The 14524-nt window shown below is 46.2% G+C and overlaps 1 protein-coding gene across 5 annotated transcripts in view; it reads left to right on the forward strand.

Moving 5' to 3' along the window:
• The first annotated feature begins 348 nt into the window (after positions 1 to 348).
• LOC105475137 (glucosaminyl (N-acetyl) transferase 4) overlaps positions 349 to 14524 on the forward strand; it is a 30206-nt gene continuing 16030 nt past the window's right edge. Inside the window, exons 1-2 of one of the 5 annotated variants that reach the window (XM_011730165.2) lie at positions 349 to 1086; positions 6999 to 7139. Coding sequence is in view for 1 of the 5 variants with exons in the window: in XM_071098813.1 (XP_070954914.1) it covers positions 1188 to 1522 (335 nt within the window). In the remaining 4 variants the exon portion in view is untranslated. The other 4 variants (XM_071098813.1, XM_011730161.2, XM_011730162.3 and 1 more) reach the window with 4 other exon arrangements.

Consider the following 14524-nt stretch of genomic DNA (forward strand, 5'->3'; position numbering starts at 1 on the left):
TTACCGGCAAGTTATTTCACCTCACCTGCCTCCCTCTCATCATCCGTAAAATCAGAATTAAAATAGCACCTCCCTCATAAAGTTGTGAGGATTGAAAGAGTTAATCTGCATAAATGGCTTAGAACAGTGCACAGGGTGGATAATAGAAGCCTTAGTTGTTTTTACCATCATGACTATCACCATCATCATGTGCAAATGAGGGAGACCCAGGAAGTATAAAGTATTATTCCAGAAAGAGGTGGTCCCACGGGGAGGAAGTGAAGGCAAAGTTGGCCATTTGCTTGAAAGTAAGTCTGTAAAACGAATATTAAAACACTTGCTCTTTGAGCACAGGGAGTTTTTAAAAAGGCGTGGGGGTTGGGGTAGACTCAAAGTCTCTCTACTGCTTTGGGCAGATTCCAGATTCTGAGAGTAAACTATATGGGGACCCATGTGACACTCCCTCTTTGAGATTCACTGGGTCCTAGGTCCTAGGTCCTACCGACCCAGCTCCCCATCCAACAGCCATGCACATTGCAGGCCCTCAGTCAACACTGGTTGACCAACGAAGTAAGGAACAAACCGACTGGGATTGACTTGTCTGGTGCCACTCCCTGCCCTGAAAGGCAAGCCCTGGGAGCTCCCGGCCCCGAAAGGACGTGGAGCCTGGCGGGAGACTCCTGGAAGTGCGTGAATAGCAAGCAGAGCGTGGCGCGCCCGCTTTACAAGGTTAGCATATTCACAAGAACCCGCTCGGAAGGCCGAGTCCTTGATGGCCAATTGATTAAGTAGCTGTGTGCTTTCTTTCCAGTGCACTTATTTGGTGATCCCGATTGGCGTCCGCACAGCCGCCACCCTCACCCTTCGCTTAAGGATAAAAAGCAAACCGATTTGGCATGTAGGCACCGTTTGAAAAACAACTTTGCACTCTAGTTATTGGGCAAAAAGCTCCACCTTCCCACGCTGCTGATAATATTTCTCGCGGCTGCGTGGGACACTCTTCGTCTTACCCATGACAGCAAGCTGCCTTCTGTCTGGTTGGGCGACTCCCGCAGGGCCCGAGCCTCCGCAGAGCCCGGAGTTCAGGGTAAAAAAGGAGCCGCAGATGTGAGTTTGCTTTGTCACTGCCTTCTGAGCGACTTTGGGCAAGTTACTTATCTCTCCTGACCTCAGATTTCTTGTCTAATGTGGGAGGGAATCGAAGGTGGATGACGCTCCGGGCAGCGGCGGAGAGCCGAGATCACCGCGAGCGCCTGGGAACTTTGTCCGAAGCGCGGCGCGGGGACCGGGAGCGCAGGGCAGGGAGCTCCCTCTGCGGGAGCGCGGCGGCGGTGCTCCTCCTTTCGCCGCACGTCACGGGGGCCGCTCAGCGCTCTCCCACCCTGGGCCGGGAGAGAGCGGCTCCCCAGCAGGGCAACGGAGGGGCAGTGCGAGAGCAAGCCGCCGCGGAGAGCCTGGGAGCCCAGAGCGCAGCCCGCGGCCCCCGCCGGGGCGGCCTCCGCAGCCTCGCGGACCCGCGTTCGGGGCTGCGCCGCTCCTTCTCGTAAGTCGACTTGGCTACGCTGGCGAGCGAGGGTCGCCCGGGGCTGGAGATGTTAGCCGGGTCTCAGCCTCGTCTCCGCCCGGGGGTGGCCGGGACGCCCAGACCCTCTGCTCCTCAGGACTTTCGTTTTCCCGCCGGGGAAAACTTCGGCGCCGCGTCCCTCTCCAGGCGGCAGGCGGGGGCGCCCTCCCGGAGCCGCGCGGGGACCTGGGCTGAACCCCGGCCTCTCCCCGCGCCTGCGGTAACCCCGGGGCCGGCCAGAGCGCGCGGCGGGCGGACACAGCGTCGCAGGCCAGGTGGGCTACCCGGCGCGCGCGCGCGCCTAGCAGAAGCCGCAACTTCGCGGCTCCCGCAGCAGCCGCCGTCCGCGGCCGGACGCGGGGAAGTTCCCCGAGGCCAGCGCTGGGAAAGGGCGGCGGGCGGCAGGCGCGGAGTGTGTCCTGGATAACGGACGCGGGCCGCGGCGCCGGCTTCCTGGACTCGCGGGCGGAGCGGAGCCGCCAGGCTGGAGTCGCAGGCGCGCCAGCGCCGGGCTTTCCCGGGACTCTCCCCGAGTGCCAAGAACGCGGCTCGTGGGCGCTCCCTTGCCGGGAGCGGGGGCATCCCGCCGTCCTGGCCCTTCGGGGCCCAGCGCTGCGCAGCCTGGCCCGCGCTGCTGCGGGGCGCAGGGGCCCCGGGGGAACTGCTGAGCCCGGCTTCCCGACGCTCGCTTTTCAGAGCCTCCTGCAGCTTCTCCGCAGCCCTGGACCAGCGGGGACGAGCGATGCTGCCCGAGCCCCCGCCCCTGGGCTTCGGGACAGGGACGCGGGGCGCGTGAAAGGACTGCTCCCGCGGCTTCTGCGCCAGGGCAACTGGGGCTGGAGGGGCCCTCCGAGTCGTTCTTTGGGGGCGGAAGCTGCGGGCCGCGCCTCCCAGGCCGCGCCCTTCCCAGAGACCAGCTTCTGCGCTTTTTAAGGTCAAGTTTTTGTGCCGCAGAGCGGGCCGGGATCGTCCCCCTGCGAGGTGGCGGTGCCTACCACAGAGGGTCGGGAGCCTCTGGGATCCGAGCCGAGAAACTGGACGCTCGAGTCCATTAGCAGTCTGCACGTAGGAAACAGTGCTAGGCAAACGGGGCGAGTGGGTGTTTTGTAAATTTAAGGACTCAGCTTTCCCTGACGGGTAAGTTTTCCGAGTCACGTAGCCTGAGAAACAGTATACTGTTCTCTTGCTGGGCAGGCAGAGAGGCGATATTGGCCTTGGGGCACTTTTTAAATTCCTTTTTTTTTTTTTCTTTCTTTCTTTCTTTTTTTTTTTTTTTTTAAGTCTTTAATAATGGAAGAACAGCAAACCAGAATATTAACAGAGTTGGGGATAATATAATGCATTTAATTGTCTCATGTGAGTAGACATAAGTCGCCCTTTTTGATCTTGCATTCATAAAACATGCCCCTATTAAAGCATCAATAAGCCTAAAACATTCTAGAAACTAATAGTTCATTCTGACAGCTTTTGTTGATAGTGTCTTAAGGAAGTAAAATATTTAAAAGTGAAACATTATAGAGAGCATATCCTATGTTGCACTTTCTAAGGATCCAATTTTGTGAGAGAAATGACCAATTAAAGATGTTGTTGATATATCTCTTTCTGGTATCAGGAGAGAAACAATAGCCAAGGAATTGTGTGGCCGCTGAATTTTCTCTGGGGGTACTGAAAGGAGTTTCCTGCTGTGGGGTGGTGGTGGGATGAGAAGGTTTATACTCTTTTCTTTGGGGGAAAAAGTTTATACTGATTTGCTAAATGTCACATCTCCTGCACAGAGGTAGGTAGGGGTGAATGGCATAGTCGGGCAATCAGTCAGAGTTGGCACTTTATGGCACCTGGCCAAGTGCCTTCAAGATAAGCAGGCCATAAATACAGGTGCTTCCCAAACTGACTTTGACCTATGGTGGTTTTCCAGGAAGGGAGGGGGAGAGAGCAGGTAGAGGGCCCTGTACCTGACGGTGCTGTTTCTGCCTCACCCTTGACCCACGGTGCTGGGAGCATGACCTGGTGACCTGAGGCTTATCACAGCACCACATAGGAGAGGTAAAACGGAGTCAGCTTCAGGGGATTTCCTTCTTAGGCTACAAGGTGGGAAAAAGCAGTGAGACAGTAAAAATCAGCAAAGCAAGGCTGACAAGTGAGTTCTTCAGTCCACCTGTGTTGAGCACTGGCTGTGAGCCAGGCACATTGGCTGCTGTGAGGCGCGGATGTGCTGCATGCAGCTCACTGCATCTGTGCTGAGGCAGGAGGCCTTGCTGGGGAGATTGAAGGTGGGCTGAGGATGAGTAGGAGCTGTGTAAACTAAGCAGCCGTGGGGGACGGGAGAGGTGAGAAGGGGGAGTATTCCCACCCAAGGGAATGGTGTGTGCTGAGACCAGAGGAGAGGAGAGCATGAGAGTTGGAAGAAAAGACAGGTTCAGTATGACCTGAGGGGAGGATGGAGAATGGCACCGGGGAGGCCAGCAGGTACCAGGGCCAGGTGGTGCCAAGGGGCATTGTGGCGAGTGGATCCTCAGGACAGTTTCACACCTGATAGTATGCAGATGAGATGTGGATTAAAAACAAAACAAAACTCCAGCTGCGGCGTGGAGAATGGACGTGAGGAGCCCGTAAGCAGACAGGGCTGGCTCAGAGGGTGCAGGAAGCCTGGCAGTTGAGGCTGAGGTCGTGCCAGTAGGGATGACACAGTGGGCAGATTCAAGGCTGGCTGTGGAGTGACTTGGGGCTGAGTTTTGTGTAGGGTGTGAGAATGCAGCGTGACTCCCTCTAAGCTTGGGTGCTGCTATTTACAGAAACAGGGAACATCGGAGGAGGAAAGACAAGTTTGGTTTTATTGAGTCTGGGCAGCTTTCGAGGCTCCCGAGTGGAATGGCTTCCCAAGTAGCCACATAGTGCACTCGCTGGCTGACTCTCCAAAGATGGTGGTCATCTGTACCAGGGCTGGGGTCTGAATCCTGGGGTGGATGGGGTCGGGGGCGAGGCGATGGTGGCTGAGGACCGGAAGCTGCTCCCAGAGTGAGAGGTGGGACAGAGGGCTAGGTACTTTAAGATGAGGGAGCCTTAGACATATGGGAATGTGATGCAGTGAGTTAGAAAGAGAAGCTGAACACACAGGATGTCTGGATCCCCTCCCCCTTGGATTGTGATGGTATTTTGATATCAAGCTTATATAATACAAGCTATCAACATCTTATAGAAACTGTTTTACCGTATGACTGTGAGTGATTTACTTCACAGATCATACAAATGTAATGTTTAGGAGAAACATGGATGATAATCACGCTACAGAGGTGCAGCTTGGCTAAGAGCAAGGCCTCTACAGTGAGACTGCTGAGCTCCTGGATCTGACTCTGTCACTCGCTAGCTTAGGACCAGGCCCAAGCTTCCTGACCTTCCTGTCTGTGTTTCCTGGTCTCTGAAATGACACCACACCTAAGGGGTACGTGCTCTACAGTACCTCCTTGTGGGCTGTTGTAAGGATTGCCTGTGTGCATTATGCAAGCACAATGTGTACATCATGTGTGCCTTATGCCTAGCACATAGTAAGTGCTCAGTAAACCTTAGTCCTGGCGGTGTTATTATCATGATGCCATTTCAATCATTTCTGGTTGTAGAATCTGAAACCTAGAGAATGTTGAGAACCTGTCCAAGGCCACACAGCCAAACTGTGGCTACGTTAAGGCCAGGGTCCCATTTGCCTGACTCACAGGCAAGGCATCTTCCACTTAATGTGTCAACAAGTGTCAGGTGTTCGATGCTGTATAAAATTAACTGTAATAAAAGGATCCAGTCACTGCTTGCCAGAGTGTAGTGAAGCAAAGCAAATAACATCAACATTGAGGCTTATAGACCTTTCTCAAGCAATTTAGAGATGTATGTTTTGTATTAATTTGCATTACTTTGCATGTCATTTACATGCATTCCCATATGCTTGTAATTTTCCTAGTGAGATCTAAAGACTGAAGCTTCAAGTATATAAGAGAAAAGAAAATTAATCAGGAATTGAATGCAGCTGTTTCCATCCTAATAGATCTCTGGGATGGTGGGCTCAGTGTGGGCATTTAGAGACAGGATTGGATCAGTATTTACTATTGTAGATGTGGGGAGCCAGATATCATTTGATAAAGGTAGCTCACAACTTAGTATGTTATGAAGCTTGATCTGCTGAACATAACAGAAAAATACAGGCAAAGTGGAAGACCAGAGGAAAAATGTCTACTATATAAAGATTCCAGAAAATGAAGCAGAAACAGAAGTCTGCTTTACGAAGCTGAACTAATAAGAAACACTAAGGGGCATAAAGGAAAGATTGAACTTCTGCTAAGCGATATGAAATGTTAGAAAGAACATAATCTTAACCACAAATGTGTGAGGCTTCAAAACCAGTAAATTTTTCCCAATGTGGATTTACTGAGAAACAGGCCATCGGGTCTTAGTGGAATCTTAGAACTACAGAGAATTAAAAAAAAAACTACAATTTTGTTACTTAGAGCAGCGGTTCTCAAAGTGTGGCCTCAGGACCATCTACGTCAGCATCCCCTGGGAACCTGTGAGGCTCAGCAATTTGTGCTTTAATAAGTTCTTTAAATATTTAGAGCCAGCTTTCACTCCTCTATTGAGTCGTTACTTCTTCAGCCTTAGCCTTTCCACGTCCCTCTTGTGGTCGCTAGCTTCTCACTGGGCTGCTTAACTTCCATCAGTTATGATTCCAGCAGACGGGTGTAGCCAGACACAAACTCATTTCTCAGGGTGTCTGCTCAGGACAGAGCAGAGTGGGGTGGTCCCTTCCTCTGTCCCAAGGTCTAAACTGTGGAAATGCTTTCCTCTTTGGGTGGTACTATTCATAGAAACAGGGATTCGCACTCTGCATTCAGCTGTCTCATTCTGCAGCTTTGTGGTTTGCATGCTGTCCAGGACCACGATGGTTTTGTTTTTGTTTTTGTTTTGCTGCATTTTGTTTTCTTTTGACAGTCTCGAACCAAACTGTGACTCATGCCAAACGTACGGTCAGCCAAAACGCTAAACTATCCTCTAGAGATGCTCCTGTCCAACCACGTTTCTCCGCAAACCACAATTCTCCATGAACCACGTTTCTCCATTAACAAATACAGTTAATTTTTTGCACATGTTAGTTTTGTACTTTTCTCTGTTAAAATTCATCTTACTAGATCCAAGTAATCTGCTTGGTTCCTATTTCTGTTATTTTCCATATAAGCTGAGTCTCACCTTTGTGTCCTTTGCCAATTTGGCTACTGATATCCTGGTTGAGGAGTTAATAATAACGTGAGCATCTTTGTTAGAGGCCTTCCTCACAGTTAATGAGGCTCAAAAACGTAGCATCTTTTGCAATCCTTCTGGGTTAACGTCAGAGGAATAGTTGTCATCAGTCCCATCATTGTTTGCATTTAAATGACTGTTGTTCTAAAGTCCTCCCGCACATGGTTTCTCTTTATAGGGCCCATGTTCTAGAACTGCATCCTCGGTCTCTGTCCCAGTACAGACATCTATAGCACCTCCTCAGTAACTGACGGTGATGCTCCTTTCCCTCTGCTGTTTATACCATCAGCCTGGGGTTTTCATTGGAGGTGACACAAAGGTAAGTTTCAGTTTATTTATAGTCAGATTAAGATGAATTCAGAAGCTTCAAAATAATAGGAAGCAAAAATTGTGCCTTGTAATTTCTCTCTGCTTTATCTACCTCCCCCAAGCTCCAAAACCTAAGAGTTTTGTGCTAAAGTCTAGATTTAACCAAGAGATTCAGGTTATTTAATTTAAAAAAAAAACCTAAAATGTTGCTTATACATGATTCTTAAAGGAGTACAATTAGGTAATATAATTGCAGAAAATCATTTTTAAAGGCAAAAGGCAGAACAACTCTGTGGCAGGAGTGCTTTTAGCCATGGTTTCTAGAGCATGAAAAATTACCTAGAGTCCTAAACTGTTATATCATGATCCTTATCCAATCCTAGTCAAGCCTCCCCCAAACCCCACCCACAGTAAAATTCCAGCCTTAAACCAAACCTCAACATCTCAATAAAATCCAGCCGCTCTCCTCCTCCAAGATGCTCCAAAATGCTTCCAAACCTCTTTTGATGCCATGTGCTGCCCTGCCATAGTAAGCAAATCAACAATAGATAAATAAAATTGAAAAAGCACCTGGTGATAATAAAGTTCTCTATAGTCTCAAGTAAATCTCTATTGTAGGAAAGCAAAAATTTGCCTCTACACTCTTACAGTTTTTCAGCTGGGCCTGAGAATTAACTTGGCATAAGAAATATCAACAGGAGAAAAGCACACACATTTATTTAATAAAAGTTTTATGGGACAGGGGAACCCTCATAAGGAAATGAAGCCCCAGAGATGCAGTGAGAATCAAACACTTATATAGTGGATTGGAGATAGAGTAGGAAATTATGAAAATGTAGCAAGGCAAAAAGAGGCCTGGGCTAGGGTAGTTAACTGGGAGAAGCGGGTAGGAGGATAAGGGTTGTGTAACAAAGTTTGTACAAATTTTTCTCGGCCACAACTTTCTGTCCTTGACAAGACTGTTAAGGAGACTGTCTGTCAGCATTCTCATTTCACGTAAGGATTTCATCTCCTGCTTTTAAGAAACAGCACGAAGGGCAGAATGGTCTTGTACCTGTTATTTTTCAAGTACCCTTAATTCAAAAGTCAATATCACAGCGGGATATTTTGGAGTGGCATATTCTTAACTCCTTCCCCAGGAATCTTCTGTGCTTCCAGCTCTTCTCTTCTTTTCATTTCCCTCCCCTGTGCAACCCCATCTTCTCTTGTTGGTCTTCTGGGCTTTCTTCTAATCTAGTTAAGGGGAAAACTGGCAAGGATGACCCTTTGGCAAGAATTGCTTCTTGGCTGTGCCCGGGCTTGTCCAGTCAGCCTGTCTGCTCTTGGGTAGGTTAGACCTGTTTCCAGGAGTCCGCAAGCCCTGACATTTCTCATGGTCATCTGCAAGATCTGGACAGTCCACTCGAGAGCAGCTCGTTCAGACGGCAGCAGAGGGTGGACAGTTCAGCCCAGGACCAGAAGGAACAACACCTCGCAGAGTTCCTGTGCTTTCCAAGGCCCCTTTTTTCCTTCCTTCTCCTGCTGTCTGTGTCACTGCAGCATATTTGCAATATTTGTGCTGTGTCCTTTCTCTACAGCCCCACATTCTACCTCAGTGGAACAAGGAGCAGCTCATTCTGCCCAGCCATCACCTTCTACCAGGTTCCTTCTTCCTTTAGCCTTTCCAGCAACCCTCTTGCCCTCCTCTGAGGCTGGCAAGTTCAGACAGACATATACGGCAGATGTGTCAGAAGAAAGAAATGGAATGATACACAAGGTAGACACCAATTAGGTTGCAAAGTTACAATGTGAAAAAAACATTAATAGAATGATTGTAGAGCTGAAAGATGGGATGTAGAACTGGAGAAGAGATCCTCAGAAAGGAAGAACATCATTTCAACTGATGTTGACCATTGAATCGAACATCTATCGTTGAATTGAACATCAATTCAACATCATGGCAAGAAAATCCCTGAATTTAAAAAAAAAAAAATCCAAATGCTAGCTAGTGACTTGTCTTTTCCGGAAAATTTCTATAGAAAAGAAATTCAAATGTGAATGTGACAAAATAACTGGGATTTCTTGGATTGTGTTATCAGTTACCTAGGACCTCACTGTTTATTTCTCTCTGCATTTGTGCAGGCAGTAGAGTTTCTAGTTGCATCTCTCCAGAATCTAACACAGTGCCTCCCTGACACATGGCAAGCGCACAGTAAATGTTTGTGGGATGGATGGGCAACCAGGATAGAAATTGGATATCTAAGAACATAAGGTTTATATAGGGGATATTCTCAAAAGAGTGAGGGCAGGAACTCAAACAGGTATTTGTACACCCATGTTCATAGCAGCATTATTCGCAATAGCTGAAAGGATGGAAGTGAAGCAAGTATCCACTGACAGATGAATGGATGACCAAAATGTAATGTATACATACAATGGAATATTATTTAGTCTTAAAAAGGAAAGAAATTTTGACACACACTACAACATGGATGAACCTCGAAGACATGTTAAGCAAAATAGGCCAGTCAAATATTGGACAAATATTGTATGATTCCTATGATACAGATGCCTAGAGTAATCAAATTTGTAGAGACAGAAAGTAGAATGGTGGTTGGCAGGGCGCAGAAGCAGGAGACTGTGGGGTTAGTGTTTAATTTGTATAGAGTTTCAGTTCGGGAAGATGAACATGTTCTGTGGACGGATCGTGGTGATGGTTGCACAACAATATGAATGTACTTAATGCCACTGAACTGTACACTTAAAATTGACTAAAGTGGTATATGTTATGTATATTTCACCACCATAATAGAAAAAAAAGAATATGTTCATCAACTAATTCATAAATAAGAAACAAGAAAAGTTATTTTTACAACAAAGAAGTGAACCAGATAATACTTGGAAAGTATAGGTTATAGCAAGAAGACAGCAATGACACTAGACCTAAAAAATATTCAAAACTGTGCTACTAAAAATGTGTTGCCTGAATCCTAATATGAGGCAGAGATTTAAAGCACTTTCATTCTGTCCTCTCCCCACTATCCCTGTGATTCTCTTTTTAAAAAAAATCCATTTTTATTTTGAAAATATGTCAAACCTGAAGAAAAATTGTAAAAATAGTACAAGTGGGCCCTTGTCTGATTCTTCCTTGACCATGAGAATCGTGGAAGCCTTTGATGTTTCTGCACCAGTCTACCCAGCGGAAATCCATGGCTGTTGCCTTTGGAGATGGTGTCTGAGTGCGGGAGTACACGTAGCATGCTGAAGCTGAAGCCCAGTCCTTGTTTACAGAATGGCCACTGGTCAATGACACTGGGCTGCTTCAAATGCTTTTGATCCCTTACCATCATCCAGCCCTGTGCCAGGCTGTTTTTCCTGCCAAAATGTGCCCAGTGCATTAGCTCATTTAGTCATCATGGTAACCATGTGAGTCAGTGCCCTTGTTCCTCTTTCACAGATGAGGAGGCGGAAGGCTACTAGGTTAATGACATCTTATTAGCAGCAGACTCAGGACTTCAGTTCAGAACCATTAGCTTTAAATTCTAAACCTGTATGATGTACACAGAAGTAAAGCAGGGGCCGGGCGCGGTGGCTCACGCCTGTAATCCCTGCACTTTGGGAGGCCGAGGCGGGCGGATCACGAGGTCAGGAGATCGAGACCATCCTGGCTAACACGGTGAAACCCCGTCTCTACTAAAATACAAAAAATTAGCCGGGCGCGGTGGCGGGCGCCTGTAGTCCCAGCTACTCGGGAGGCTGAGGCAGGAGAATGGCGCGAACCCGGGAGGCGGAGCTTGCAGTGAGCCGAGATGGTGCCACTGCACTCCAGCCTGGGCGACAGAGTGAAGACTCCGCCTCAAAAAAAAAAAAAAGAAGTAAAGCAGGAAGGTAACATGGAGGGGGTCCAGTGTGGGGCAGAAAGAAGAGGAATGGGGTCAGGCAGCAACTGGAGGGAAAAGGGGCACATTCAGGGGTGGCTCAGAACTATTCAACATGGTACTTGTTGAGTTGATATCTACATGATACTGATGGCTATTTGTTGAAAAGCAGGTTCCAAAGTCCCGTGGTTCATAACACGTTCTCAAGAAGACAGCCCACCTGCAAGGTGACCTTCAGGGATTATGTGACCTGTCCCCTGCCTATGACTAGAAACCATACACAGAGGAGGTTTGCCATAAGCTAAAGAGTGCTTAACTGAGGCATGGCGAGCAGACTGCACAGTTCTTGCCAACATCAGAGTTAATTTGGTAAATCTTGGCATCTGCTTTCCTTCAGATGTTTACCTAAAGCCTCCATCTGCCTCTAAATATAGATGGATGAGAAGTTCAGTATCATTTAAGACACATTATTTTGCACTTGGCTATATATAGGAAGGTACTGTTGTGTAAGGAGCCACTTTAATCTGATTTAAATTTAATTTGGCTCCTGGACGTGCGTATGTATATGTTAGTTAAGCATTTCCTTTTCCTACGGTCATCTTTCAAAGTGCACGTTACTTAAACATATAAGGGCTTACTTTTCTCATATAACAAGAATTCAAAGTGGGTGTTTGCTGGCGTTGGTTCAGTAGCTTGAGGATATGGGGGCTGAGGTATCCTGATATCTCTGATATTCTCTTGGTCTGTTCCTCATGGTCTCAAGGTGGGTGCTGCAACTCTAGCCATCATGTTGTAGTTCCAGGCAGAAAAGTGGAAGAAGAAAAGAAAGAACAAAATGGCATACCTCCTACCTGAATCAGGCCCCTTTAGGAAAACTTTCCCAAAATCCCACATTATATTTTATTCCTATACAATAGAAGTTAGAGAAAAGTCTTTTCAAGAGACGTGTTTCTACCACCAACAATATAGGGTGCTCTTAGTAAAGAAGAGAGGATGGATGTTGGAAGGCAACTGACTCTCTACCAGAGCCATATATAAAAACCCTTACCTATGGATCTGTTTCTGGATTTTATCCCACAGATCTCTCTTTATGCTGGCACCAGACCATACTGTTTTAACATCATAATCTGTTGGAAAATCTGAGGAGTCTGGTTTTTACTTTTGCCTTGTATACAGTTGACATATATAAGTTGGCTTAGACTCTTAGTAAACTAAACAATCTTTTTACTTTTTATTAACCTGAAATAAAACCTACATATTGAAAAAGACCTGTTAACTTAATTAAAACCATCGCTAGAAGGGATCCTTGTAGGAGATGGCGGTTGGAGAGCTTTCTGGAATCATTTCTACATTTGACTTTTGGTAGGTTGAAATCTCTGCTTTTGAAATTCCTATTGTGGCAGAATTTTCCCAAGCACTGCAAATTTTTATTTCTTCCATCCTTTTAACTTAATTTTTGAATTCCTGAGTCTTAATTTTATTGTGTCTAATATGCACACAAGATCTGAGAGCAATATGTACATTTTAAGCCAAGAAACACACAGATCTTAGCTAAATGATGAAGTCATGCCAAGAGCTGCCAGTCCTGAGTTTTTCAGTGGAAGTGCAGAAGCATGTTGAAGTCTCCAGCTGGGATTCCCACCATATTGGAAGAACCCAGGAAACAAACAAGCAAGCTCTTCTCATGACTTAAAACTCAGGGTTTTAAGGGTGATGATTTTAAACTCAGGGTGTCTAATCCATTCATGAAGAGTGTGGTCTGGCCTCAGGCCATTTCTAACATCAATACTCTTGATTTGGCCAGGTGTGGTGGCTCATGCCTGTAATCCCAGCACTTTGGGAGGCTGAGCTGGGTGGATCACGAGGTCAGGAGTTCGAGACCACCCTAGCTAACACGGTGAAACCCTATCTCTACTAAAAACACAAAAAAATTAGCCTTCAGTACTGGGGGTAAAGTAGTGAGTGAGGCCTTCACAGACCTTAGCCGGGCGAGGTGGCGGGCGCCTGTAGTCCCAGCTACTTGGGAGGCTGAGGCAGGAGAATGGTGTGAACCCAGGAGGCGGAGCTTGCAGTGAGCCAAGATCATGCCATTGCACTCCGGCCTAGACTACAGAGCAAGACTCTGTCTCAAAAAAAAAAAACAAACCCTTGATTCACGTCTGTTTATCCCTGTGCTGCCTCTGTGATGGACATTGGAGATTCTGCTTTAAATGCACATGTAGAAATCAGTTACCCATACCTCTTCAGCTAGTCATGGAATCTTTGAGGAATTAGTTTTGGCCAGTTAAAAAATATGGAGTTAGCCATATAATACCAAAATAAATGCTTCCAAAAATTTCTGAGGGGGAAAAAAGCATACCATGTAGATATTAGATGGAGAAAGTTATTTTCTTTTTAGTACAATAAATATACATTTTCAAAAATAGACATGTTTTTCAATTCAGTTTTTCTACTTTATAGAAAAAGAAGTCAAAATATTCTCAACCCATATTTTTAACTTAGAACCTGGAACATAAAATGTAGTTTGGCTTTATGTTGTGTCAAGCTAAGTAAGAAGGGCAGAGAAGATGGGGATCCCAAGAAGGAATGAAACCTCTTTGTTTGATAAAGCTTGAGAGGCAAAGATCTAATGCGTTCATTAATTCATCCCTTTTTCATAATCCTTTACATCTAAAAAGAAGCAAACATTTCATGTGAGCTTTTTCATCAAACTGAAATTTGAAGGCATAACTATTTTTGAAATTCACCATCTTCTGATATTTTTTAGAATTTTCTTTAGAGAAAAACTGTTAATGTTTTACTCCCTGTTGAGGGTCACAATCTATTACAAAACAAAAACTTTTCATTCAGTTTCATTGTATGTGGCCCTTTACACTTCCTGCTAAAGACTTTTTAGCCATGTAGCTTTGCCCAGCTAGATACACACACAATCAGCTTTTGATATTTGCCCTGTGGACCAGATGAAATAAAGCCCAGAATCAAGTCTACTGTTTCCCAATTGGTGTGACCGTGGCTGAATTCTGTGCTTTTGTTGTTGTTGTTGTTGTTACATCGCTACAGCCCAGATTTCCAATGACCTTGAGAGGTCTATGCCTGAGTATATACATCTTGATGTGGGTTGCTCATTTCCCATGTAATCTTACAGGTCCCTTATTTCTGCCCAAATGTGAGAGGATCCAGTAAAGTTTCTAGCTAGAAGAATTATAATCTATAGAGGTGGTTGATAGAATTATTTTCATGCTCAGTGTTTTCCTTTAAGTCTCTATTCTCCAAATCTTGCAGGTAAAGTAGTCCTTTATTTAAAGAAGATGATGACGTTCATAATTGCAGGCCTAGAGAGAAAGCTGTCAGTCGTCATACATTCCGCAGGGACATCAAACAGAGCTCCTTTAGATGAGGGCATCCCAATGCACTGAGCTGAGCCAGTCTCATTGATGTTTGATTTGAGTGACAGAACACTGGCAAAGGCCCTGTATGAGTGTGTGTTGGTGTATTCACATTACTGCAGAATTCTCAGTACTGCTTTGTGGGTTACATG

This window comes from Macaca nemestrina, chromosome 6, assembly GCF_043159975.1.
Source record: "Macaca nemestrina isolate mMacNem1 chromosome 6, mMacNem.hap1, whole genome shotgun sequence".
Lineage (NCBI taxonomy): Eukaryota > Metazoa > Chordata > Mammalia > Primates > Cercopithecidae > Macaca > Macaca nemestrina.